The 12,187-nt window shown below is 48.2% G+C and overlaps 1 protein-coding gene across 1 annotated transcript; it reads left to right on the top strand.

The window, feature by feature from the left end:
- The first annotated feature begins 7,834 nt into the window (after nt 1-7,834).
- Nucleotides 7,835-8,728, top strand: LOC106422188. Its single transcript, XM_013863012.2, has 2 exons — nt 7,835-8,296; nt 8,348-8,728. The coding sequence occupies exons 1-2, from the start codon at nt 7,835-7,837 to the stop codon at nt 8,726-8,728; spliced, it is 843 nt and encodes a 280-aa protein (XP_013718466.2).
- The last annotated feature ends 3,459 nt before the right edge of the window (nt 8,729-12,187 follow it).

Raw genomic sequence — 12,187 nt, forward strand, 5'->3', positions numbered from 1 at the left:
TTCAGATTCACTATGAGAAGCTGTTTAAATTTTGCAAGACATGTGGACTGATTACTCATGAGATGGCTTATTGTCCAACAAAAGAGTTTAACTTGAGAAGCCAGGTTGAGCGCCCTGGAGTCTTTGATAGAGTCCAACTCCCTACGGCTGATGTACCCCGACAGCCATCGCTGCGGCAACATCAACCTAACGATAGGCTAAATAGTCATGGACACGAGAGGATCAGTCGCAGGAGCAGATCGCCGACGAGGGGACAACGCTATGATGGTGGCTTTATGAGAGATGCGAGAGCTGCTCATCATCGTTATGATGAGCACAATGATAAGTTTCCGGGGAATTATGGTCGCCATGATAGGAAGATACGCTCGGCCTTCACGCGACAGCGCGTGCGTTATGCTCCATACGAGAAGAAAAAACAACATTCTTGGAGGCCCAAGGATCAGTCGGAGACACGTGAGGATGGTAATATGAAAAGCATTGCATCTTATGTTCCTTTACCAAGGACAGGGGATATTGGAGGTTCATCTACACAACAGGCTGATGGTATAATGATGCAAGACACCCAGCAGAGTAGTGGGAAAAGGATAGCAAGTTTGATCGTCACTCCATCTCGGCAAGCTCTTGATGATAATGTGACGAAACGACCTAGAGTCTCTCCTCGCTTGTTAACATTCTCTCCTACGGAGGATGTATTACCGGTTGATGCACAGGTTATTGGTGCTTTAAATGACATGGAAATTACAAGTAACAGTGCAGGAAGATTAAATGATGCAGATAAGTGTGAGGATGGGAATGCGGATGATTTGCTGGGAGAGGACCTGATGGATATGGAGGCTGACATTGTTAGGCGTACGGAGAGAGAGGAGGGCAATGATAAAGGTGTTCTTGAGAGATCAAAACCGTCATCATCATCCACGCGTGGTGGAAAGCGTCTAGCCCCTTTGGGTTTTCTAGGCAAGAAGGCTGAGTTCCTCCGTCGAGGTTCCCCAAAGCTTCGCAGATCATCATCTAGGGACACATCACATTCTCAGAGGCACCGCTCGGGTCCGGGGAATCATTCGAAAGGCAGTACACGCAGGGATAGGGGTTTGGAGGGATCCAAAAAATCCCCCCAACATCATCCATGAAGACACTCAGTTGGAACTGTCGAGGGATAGGGAACGACCTCACAGTTCGACGCCTTACGGAGATGTGTCAGAAGCATCGCCCAGGACTTGTGTTCCTTTCTGAGACAAAGAACAGAAGGCTGTTGTTGCAAAACATTCAGGCCAACTTAGGATTTGATCATTTGTTTACTGTTGAGCCACTTGGACTCAGCGGAGGTTTAGCTTTATTTTTTATGGACGAATTTCAAGTTAATGTTTTATTTTCAAATAACCGTATGATTGACATTGAGGCAGTCATTGATGGAATAAAAGTCTATATGACGTTTGTTTATGGAGACCCTGTATTAGAGAGACGAGATCAAGTTTGGGAACGTCTTACGCGTTTCTCAACAACAAGAAATGGACCTTGGTTCATGATAGGAGATTTTAATGAAATCACATGTCATAATGAGAAAGCAGGAGGAAGACAACGCCCTGATAGTTCTTTCCTCCCTTTTAAACAGATGCTTCATGATTGTGGGATGCTAGAGTTTCCTTTCACGGGGGACATGCTCTCTTGGGTAGGGAAGAGAGCAGGAGGAACAACCGTTCGATGTCGTTTAGACAGAGCGGTTGGAAATGCAGATTGGCACGAGAACTTTCCTCACTCAACTGTGAAGTATTTGAGGCTATGGGGATCAGACCATCGTCCGATTCTCGCAGACATACTCATTAAGCCGACTAGAAGATCAAAAAAATTCAAATTTGACAAAAGATGGTTAGATAATGAGGAGCTAAGGCAAGTCATTCTGGAGGGATGGAAATCTCCTGATCTTCCCGCCAATGCGAATATAATGGAACATATTTCCAGCTGCCGAAAAGCCTTGAGTGAATGGAGGAGACAACATAATATTAATTCAGCAAAGCTAGTAGAGGAGCTCAAGGAGAAAGTTGAGGGCCTATACGCAGACGATAATGCGACGACTGAGGAAATTGCCGCAGCGTTGAAAGAACTCTCTGATGCTCTTAAAGCAGAGGAAATGTTCTGGAAACAAAAGAGTAGAGTGTTTTGGCTGAGAGAGGGAGATAAAAATACTAAATTCTTCCATGCCCTAACGAAGCAAAGGAGAGCAAGGAACAAAATCACGCAGTTACTGGATGCAAATGGTAACATAGTTGAGGACGAGGAAGGCCTGGTAGCCATTGCTACTAGCTATTTTCGGCAAATCTTTGAGTCTTCTATTCCAGAAGATATTGAAGAGGCGTTATCTGAAGTTCCGACGACGGTCACGGGATCAATGAATGACAACCTTACAGCTCCTGTTACTGAATGGGAAGTCAAACTAGCTCTTTTTGCCATGCATCCAGATAAGGCACCAGGGCCAGATGGGATGACTGCACTTTTTTATCAAAAGTTTTGGGATATAGTCAAGGAGGATTTAACTCTTATGGTTAATAAATTCCTTTTTGATGGGACTGTGACTAATGGATTGAATGATACAAATATATGTCTTATCCCAAAGACACCTAAGCCAAATGATATGGCTCAATTCAGACCCATAAGCCTATGTAATGTCAGCTACAAGATCATCTCTAAAGTCTTATGCCAGAGACTAAAGAAAGTCTTGCCAGGATTGATATCAGAAACCCAGTCAGCCTTTGTTGCGGGAAGACAGATCTCAGATAATATCATGATTGCTCAAGAGATGTTTCATGCCCTGCGAACTAAACCGAGTGGACGTAATAAGAGGATGGCCATCAAGACAGACATGAGTAAAGCATATGATAGGATGGAATGGTCATTTATTGAAGCTGTGATGCGAAAGATGGGATTCTCGGAAACATGGATTACATGGATCATGAGGTGCATTACGTCGGTGAAATATAAAGTTCTTATGAATGGGCAGCCAAGAGGACATATTGTTCCAGGTAGAGGCCTGCGTCAGGGAGATCCTTTGTCTCCTTTCATTTTTATTCTGTGCACGGAAGCGCTCGTTAGCCTTCTTAATCATGCAGAGAACCAAGGGAAGATAACGGGGATGCGTGTCACACGCGCATGTCCTTCAGTATCCCACCTTCTCTTTGCTGATGATAGCCTTTTCTTCTGTAAGGCGGAGCCCCGTGAATGTGAAGAAGTAATGAAAGTAGTCAGGACATATGGTAGAGCATCTGGCCAATGTATCAATTTTGACAAATCTTCCTTACTCTTTGGTAAGAGGATTAATACAGCTACTAGGCTAGAGATCAAAGATGTACTTGGAATACATAATGATGGTGGGATGGGAAAGTACTTGGGAATCCCAGAGGATATTAGTGGCTCCAAATGTAAACTCTTTGCATTTTTAAAGGACAATCTTATGCACAGAGTTAATGGATGGACAGGTAGATGGCTCTCAAAAGGGGGGAAGGAGGTAATGATCAAATCCATCTTACTCGCTCTTCCGACATACGTTATGTCGACATTTCTGCTCCCATTGGAGATTTGTGAGAACCTTGCTAGTGCCATTGCACAATTTTGGTGGAGCTCGAATCCACCAAAGAGAGGAATACACTGGGCGAAATGGGAAAAAGTCTGTCTACCAAAAGAAGAGGGCGGGATTGGTTTCCGTTTGATCCATGAATTTAATCTAGCACTATTGGCAAAGCAACTTTGGAGATTGACTCAGTACCCTGATTCACTGGTTGCCCGAGTTTTGAGAGGCAGGTACTATAGGATGACCTCGCCATTACGAGAAGTCTCTGCAAGTAACCCATCATATGTGTGGACAAGCATTTATGCTGCAAGAAAGCTTTTGCTTCTCGGGATCAGACAGAAGATTCATTCTGGTTATGAGATCAAGGTGTGGGAGGACCAATGGATCCCAACGATACCTGCTAGACCAGCTACACCTGTAGCACCTGTAATGCATCCGAATATGAGAGTTAGTGACCTCATTAACCAAGAATTGAAGGAATGGGATGTAGGGCTACTAGAGAATTATGTCCACCCCGATGACATACCACTCATTCGTAGTATGGCTATAAGTTCTGCCCATCGCCGTGATACCTTCTGCTGGAACTACACGAAGAATGGCCAATACACTGTTAAATCTGGATACTGGGTTGCTCAAAACCTGATGAAGCCAGAAGAGGACAAGAAAATACTGGAACCAAGTATTACTAAACTCCAAGCCTTTGCTTGGACGTTGAAAGCACCAAGAAAGATGTGTCATCTTATATGGCAATTGATAACGGGTCAGGTGGCAGTGACGAGGAATCTCGCAAGGCGGAATATGAGGTGCGATAATTATTGCCCAAGGTGTGGAGAACTAGAGGAATCTGTAACACATGCAATATTTGAATGCCCTCCGGCTCTCCAAGTGTGGTCCTTATCAGCAACTCCTACGAGCACAGGTATATTCCCAGTGGCCAGCGTCTACACAAACATGGACTATCTATTCTGGAGGAAGAATGAAATCTTAGCGCCAGACCAAGACAGGGATCCTTATCCCTGGTTAATATGGTATATTTGGAAGGCTCGTAATGACAAACTTTTTAGGGGAATAGATAGAGACCCCTTGGAACTAGTTCGATATGCAGAAAGTGAATGTCAAGCCTGGTTCATTGCAAACGAGATGATATCGCCAGTAGTTCAGGCCATCAGCAATGAGGAGAACCAAGTCTTAAGCTTGGGTAATATTTGTCTACTAGATGGATCTTGGACAGCTTCGGATCGCTTTAGTGGATGTGGATGGGTCTGGATGGATAGCGGGGAGAACACACAACTTATGGGATCACGGAATTTCATTCGATGTGAATCAGCTTTGCATTCGGAGGTAGAAGCACTGCGATGGGCGATGGAGAATATGCTTCAACACTCGCCATGCCAGAGCTTTGGAACAGACTGCAAGGAGCTGATTTCAATGATAAAAGAACCCCATGAGTGGCCAAGCTTTGCGACAGAACTGGAGAAGATAGAAACGCTGCAGATTTGCTTCCCGGACTTCAAAATAACCTATGTGCCACGAGTGCGCAATCTGTTTGCTGATTTTTTGGCTAAGACAGCTAGGACCTTTCGTAGAGAGTTACTTTTCATTGGTTGTTCTATTCCGGTCTGGTTACCCAGACCACCTCAAGCTTGAGTAATAGAATGGCCGTTCGACGTCAAAAAAAAAAAAAAAAAAACTGATAGATTGATTCAGTTATAATAACTCACTGTAAGTACTGTTGGGTATGGGCATATCCCTCCCAAAAAACCCACAAGACAATTATCCAGACACATGATCACAACAAAGAAAGTCGCCTCGTCGACTTGCGAACCAGTGATCGTCTCGGCTTTAGACTGCTTTTGATCGGCGAGACAACCAACCGAAAGTTGTCGGCTCGATGACTCGAGTCAGCGGCCCGACACCTCGGCCCAACAACTCGAGGAGGCCCGTCAGGACATGGCACATTAGGTTAACGAGCATGTGTCTATAAAAGGAGGAGAAAAGACAACAAGGAGGGGATCCGCAAACTACTACACTCACTTTCGGCTAGATTTAGGGTTTCATATCTTACTTCTCGCCGACTTGTACGGTCCGACGAACCAGCTTTTGCCGGACTAATTCCTTTGTTCTCTCCCGCTTTTGTAACACTGTTTCGACTCATTGATCTAATAAAACACGTCTTTGTCTTGACCCACCGACGAGAACTCGTCCTTTTCTCTTTACTAGTTTATCGACAGTCTCGGTTCAAACAGTTGGCGCCCACCGTGGGGCAGACAGAGTAGCGTCAGCAAAGATCATGGCTCGACCTGACTCGCCGTCCGATGACGAGTCACCTAGGACTGGAGGCGCTCCGACAGCAGCGGCCTTCGCAGATACCATCCTCGAGAGGATGGCACAGCAAGACGCCGTCCAGAAGGCGACGAACGAACAACTCACCGCCATCGCCGCCATCTTGGCTCCTTTGGCCGGAAACTCAGGAGATCCGGCCTCGACGGTCCGAAAACAGCTGTTCGACACTTACCGAACAGCCGGCGCAGAAAACACGACGAACACAAACGCCGCCCAGGTTCAAACACCCGGAGGCGTAGACCTCGTCACCGTCCGGGAACTCGCCGAGCTTAAGCAGTCGTTCCTGGCCATGAAAGACCGAATGCTCGAAGGGCCTACAGCGGCGCCGCTGATCGAAAGCGTCCTGGCCGAAACCCTAAAACTCCCTTTTTCCCGGCGAGTCACCGACGTTCGGTACCGACCAGCCGAGAAAATCTGCCTTCCGACATACGCCGGAAAGGCAGACCCAACCGACCACAACACTGCTTTCAACATCGCAATGGGTCGAACCAACTTCTCCGAAGAGGAAAGAGACGCTGGCTATTGTCGCCTCTTCGTCGAAAGTCTTCAAGGACCAGCCCTCGGGTGGTTCACTGGATTGGAGCGAGACTCCATCCACGACTTTCACGACCTGACGACTGCATTCCTCAAGCAGTACATTATGTTTACGAGACAAGGAGCGACCTTATCTGACCTTTGGAATCTATCTCAAGGGGCGAACCAAAGCCTCCGTGACTTCATGGAAAAGTTCAAAACGGTCGCCTTGAAGGTGCAAATTCTAGACAGCATCGCCGTCGATGCGCTGATGAATACTCTCTACTTCAAGTCCCTTTTTTGCGAGGATCTCTACAGAAACCCCACCACCTCGCTCAAGGACGCTATCGCGAGGTCGACCAACTTCATCCGAATGGAAGAAGATACAGCAGCGATAATCAAGAAACTGAACACGGCCGCTAAACCGGCGACTGCTCCAAAAGCTCCTGAGGCACGCCAAGAACCTCGACATCACGCCTCAGGCAACAAGCCTAACCAGCCAAAGAGCTTCGTCTATGTGGTCAAAGACAATAATCCGTCCCCGGGATCGACTGTTGTCATATGCGAGAAAGGTTGGAACGTCTGGGAGAACGACGAGAGGCCGCAATCCTCTTCGGCACCTTCAACTTCGAGTCCTGGCCCGGCCGAGCCAAAACTATGGTGCAGCTACCATAAGTCCAAGGCGCACGACACGAGGAAATGTAGGCATCTGGTCGATGCCCTCTTCTCTTCCTACGAAAACGGAACAGCCAACGTCGAGCTTCCCAGCCCAGGCCAAACAACACCAAGAGCTGGAGGAAGAACAAAGAAAAGAAGGCTCATAAGAATCAAGATAAGTCTGGAACTCGGCCAAAACGCACAGAGGATGAAAAGCCAGAAGAGCGAGACGAAGACAAGGGCGAAGCACAAGTCGAAGAAGAGCAACCTCGTAATCGTCGACGTGTCCAAGTCATCCTCGCACGACCAAGTCCCTCCTCAGATGAAGAAGTGGACAAACAGGTCCACGACTCGCAAGAGTACCCCAGCAAGCGACCAAACGAGAACGTCGGACCAGAAGGATCAAACGACTTGAGGAACAAGCTCAGGCGAAAGTCGCAGACAACCGATCGCATCCACGACTTTAACCACGATCTCCGCTCAATCATTGAAGAGTCCAAGGCCAGAAAGGTCGAGGACTCCAGTGCTCGATCCCATCTCATGCCCCGAGTCATCGATCTTCGCGATCAGCTCAACTCGAAATCAGAAGATCCCAGGATCAAGCTCAGTCGACCTAAACGTTCAGACTTACGACAAAAGCTCGAGGAAGTGAAGTCCAAAAGCGACGACAAACACTAACCCATTGTCGAGGACTCGCCTAGCGACTTGAGAACTCAACTAAGAAACAAATGGATCATCAAGCCGAATTTCTTAAACGTAATTATGGGTGGCTCACCTCCTTGCGGCGATTCGGTCCGGTCAGTAAAGGACCATCGACGGCAGGAAATAACCTTGAAGAAATGGCCATCAAAACCTGAGAATGATTCCTCGATCAATTTCTCACCTGAAGATGCCATCAGCGTCCACCTACCTGATAACGACCCCCTACTCGTCGAAATAGGAATCACGAAGTGTGACGTCGCTAAAGTTTTGATCGATACTGGCAGTTCGGTCGATCTGATCTTTCGAGATACGCTCGATAAGATGGGAGTCGACTTACGTAACATGAAACTGTCATCCCGCTCCCTCACGGGATTCAACGGAGCTTCCGAGATGATGATCGAGACAATCAAACTACCAGTCTATGCATGCGGTATGACACGCACAGTCAAGTTCTCCGTCATCCGAACAAAGGCCCCTTATAACGCGATCCTCGGGACCCCCTGGTTACATTCGGTCAAGGCAGTATCCTCGACGTACCATTAGTGCGTGAAGTTTCCAGGACTGAACGGCCAGGTGCCGACACTTCGCGGAGACCAGCAGGCTGCTCGTGATCTACTAATTACAACGGTGAAGATGCAACAAACGACTCCTCGCATCAATGCAGTAGCAAAGCAAATCCAACCTCAAAGAGACGAGATCATAGAAGTCGCGATAGACGGCTCCGACAAAAGCAAAGTAGTTCGAGTCGACACCTTTCTCTCCGAAGAGATGCAACAGGAAATTGTCGACTTCCTGAAGAAGAACACATCAACATTCTCTTGGACGACATCGGATATGAAAGGAATAAATCCGGCCATCACGTCCCACGAGTTGAATATCGATCCAACCATAAAGCCTATTCGCCAGAAGAGACGCAAGCTCGGCCACGACCGAAGCAAAGCTGTTAACGAATGATCGAGAGAAGACAACGTTCATCACTCATAGAGGGATGTACTACTATAAAGTGATGCCATTTGGTCTTAAGAACGCCGGTTGGACGTACCAAAGACTCGTCAATCGAATGTTCACCGACAAACTAGGGAACACGATGGAGGTCTACATCGACGACATGCTAGTAAAGTCGCTCCGCGCGACGGACCACTTGAACCATCTAAAAGAGTGCTTTAAAAGGCTGAACGAGTACGGAATGAAAACTCAATCTGGCCAAATGCACCTTCAACGTCACCTCAGGCGAATTTTTGGGATACATCGTCACCCAGCGAGGAATCGAGGCAAATCCTAAGCAGATCACCGCCATACTAGACCTCCCTAGTCAAAAGAATAGCAGAGAGGTCCAGCGACTCACGGGGAGGATCGCGACGCTGAACCGCTTCATCTCCAGGTCCACAGATAAATGCTTCCCTTTCTACGAGCTATTGCGCGGAAACAAATGTTTTGTCTGGGACGAGAAGTGCGAGGAGGCGTTCGAAACCAGAAGCCGGTGATACACTCTCTCTTTATATTGCAGTATCCTCCACCGCGGTCAGCAGCGTCCTTATCCGAGAGGATCGAGGAGAGCAGAAGCCCATCTTCTACACGAGTAAGCGGATGACCGACCCGGAAACGCGATAGCCCACCCTCGAGAAGATGGCTCTTGCAGTTATTACGTCAGCGAGGAAGCTGCGTCCTTACTTCCAATCGCACATGATCGAAGAACTAACGAATCAACCGCTACGCACAGTAATGCAGAACACAAACCAATCCGGACGATTATCGAAGTGGGCTATCGAGCTCAGCGAGCACGACATTGTGTTCAAAAATCGAACAGCAGCAAAATCCCAAGTCCTCGCTGACTTCCTGATCGAGCTCGCACCAGAGCTAGAGCAAGACCTAATTCTTCCAAGTCATAACTGATACCTTACGTCGACGGATCGTCAACAAACAAAGGATCAGGAGCAGGAGTCCAACTGCAGTCTCCAAAAGGGGAGCTAATCAGACAATGAAGCGGAATACGAGTCATTGATCGCAGTACTACGACTCGCTAAGGCAGTCAAAGCAAAATGCCTCAGTGCATACTGCGACTCACAACTCGTTAACAGTCAGTTTAGCGGTGACTACGATGCTCGTAACGAACGAATGGACGCGTACCTTAAAGTCTTTCAAACACTCCCTAGGGACTTCGAATTCTTCGAACTCACCAAAGTCCCCAGAGGAGAGAACGTGTGCGCCGACGCCTTCGCTGCCTTGGGTAGCAGGCTGCGCGATCAGGTGAAACGGACCATTCCCATCCACAAGATCGACAAGCCAAGCATCGAGCTCCCGCCTAGCGAAGTGACCGTCGTAGCACCCATAACCGAAGCCATCCCCATGGACGAGGACCCCGCAGCGGAAAAAATTGAGGCTACCGACTGGAGGACAGAAGTCATCAACTATCTGGTCGACGGAAAGTTACTTCCCGAGAAATGGATTGCAAGAAGGCTCAAGACAAGGAGTGCCCACTACGTCGTCTTGGATGGGGAACTCCATCGATGGACCGCAACCAAGGTGCTTCTGAAGTGCATCAACGGGGAGGAGACGCACCTTGTCATGGCCGAAACGCATGAAGGTGCCGCAGGAAATCACTCTGGAGGTCGAGCACTCGCGTTAAAAGTTAAAAGCCTCGGCTTGTCCTGGCCAACAATGAATGCAGACTGCGAAGCTTACGCCCAGCGATACGACCAATGCCAGCGACATGCCTCGACAATCCACTCCCCGACACAGTTGCTACGAACGATGACTGCTCCATACCCTTTTATGCGATGGGGAATGGACATAATCGGCCCTATGCCGAGCTCTCGACAGAAGCGTATCGTCCTAGTTTTGACATATTACTTTACAAAGTGGATTGAGGCAGAAGCCTTCGCTAGCATAACAGAAAAAGAGGTTCAACGGTTCGTGTGGAAGAACATCATCTGTCGCCACGGCCTACCTTACGAAATAGTGACTGACAACGGTTCCCAGTTCATATCGAACAAGTTCCGAGAATTCTGCGAGAGATGGAGAATCAGACTCAACACAACGAGTCCGCGATACCCGCAGAGCAACGGTCAAGCCGAGGCATCCAACAAGATTATAATTGACGGTTTGAAGAAACGCCTCGACTTGAAAAAAGGATGCTGGGTCGATGAACTCGACGGTGTTCTCTGGTCACATAGAACAACTCCTCGAGGAGAAACAAAATCAACTCCTTTCTCAATGGCACACGGAGTCGAAGCTATGGGCCCCGCCGAAGTCAACGTAACCAGTCTACGACGGTCAAGAATGCTGCGGAACATCGAACTCAACAGCGACATGCTCTTCGATGCTCTGGACGCTATTGAAGAGCGCCGCGACCATGCCCTGCTCCGCATCCAGAATTATCAGCATCAGATCGAAAGCTACTACAACAAGAAGGTCAAGTCTTGACCTCTCGAACTGGGCGATATAGTACTGTGCAAAGTGTTCGAAAACACTAAGGAGCTGAATGTAGGCAAACTCGGAACTAACTGGGAAGGGCCTTACAAAATTGCTCAAGTTGTTAAACGAGGAGTCTACCGACTCGAGACGTCGACTGGCGAACCCGCTCCCATAGCATGGAACTCCATGCATCTCCGAAGATACTACTCTTGGGAACATGTCTAACGGTCGAGCACCTGCAAGTCTTACTCGATCGAATCTCTGAATCAACGAGTGAATGAAAAAAACAAGTAAACTACGAATGGCTTGATCCTCTCCTAGAGGTACGTAGGCAGCCTTAAATGGTCCAGCTATAACAAAACAATCTCCCAACAAGTAGGAGCGCAAATTGTTTTGAACGATGCTTACGCACGAGCACGACCTTGTCTCTCAGACGAACGTACTAGCACTCGTACCAAAACCTTGGTCCTCGCTGCATCAACATATGCGTCTTTGAAGAGGAGATCTTTAACTGGAGGCATATCCTTGGCGCCACCTCGAATTTGTCGAATAAGCTCAGCACATTCCGACGGAGCGTAAGCAATTGGAGTGTCGCCGTCATACTTGAATTCAACGCCATCGCAGAATTTGATTCGGGGTTCCTCCGAGGCTGAATCACCCCCCGTGGTCGTCGGAGGCGCCACCGAAGGAGTCTTTGCAGCAGAAGCGGATGCGTCACTCCCACAGGAAGGTTTCTTCCTCTTCTCTAGTGGAATGTTCGGGGAACTGCTCGACTCAACGACAGCTCGAGTCGCAGCATCACGAGAAGAGCCCTCATGAACAACAGGTTCGTGACCCTCAGCGCCCCCGATAGGTTCCGACTGCCCTTCAGTAGACTTCTTCCTCTTTTTCTTCTCGTTCTTCTTCTTCTTCCTCGGAGGTTCATCAGACGCGGTCCTCGCTTGGGCGTCGATTGAAGCAGAAGAATCGGGAGCAGACCTTTTCTTCTTGTTACCGTCT

The sequence above is a fragment of the Brassica napus genome, chromosome C2, assembly GCF_020379485.1.
Source record: "Brassica napus cultivar Da-Ae chromosome C2, Da-Ae, whole genome shotgun sequence".
In the NCBI taxonomy this organism is placed as follows: domain Eukaryota; kingdom Viridiplantae; phylum Streptophyta; class Magnoliopsida; order Brassicales; family Brassicaceae; genus Brassica; species Brassica napus.

Bases quoted from the DNA above. Each gene is read 5' to 3' on its own strand.
- LOC106422188 (XM_013863012.2), top strand. From the start codon at position 7,835: ATGGGTGGCTCACCTCCTTGCGGCGATTCGGTCCGGTCAGTAAAGGAC. The intron at 8,297-8,347 runs GTATCCTCGACG...CTGAACGGCCAG, and splicing joins GGTTACATTCGGTCAAGGCA to GTGCCGACACTTCGCGGAGA.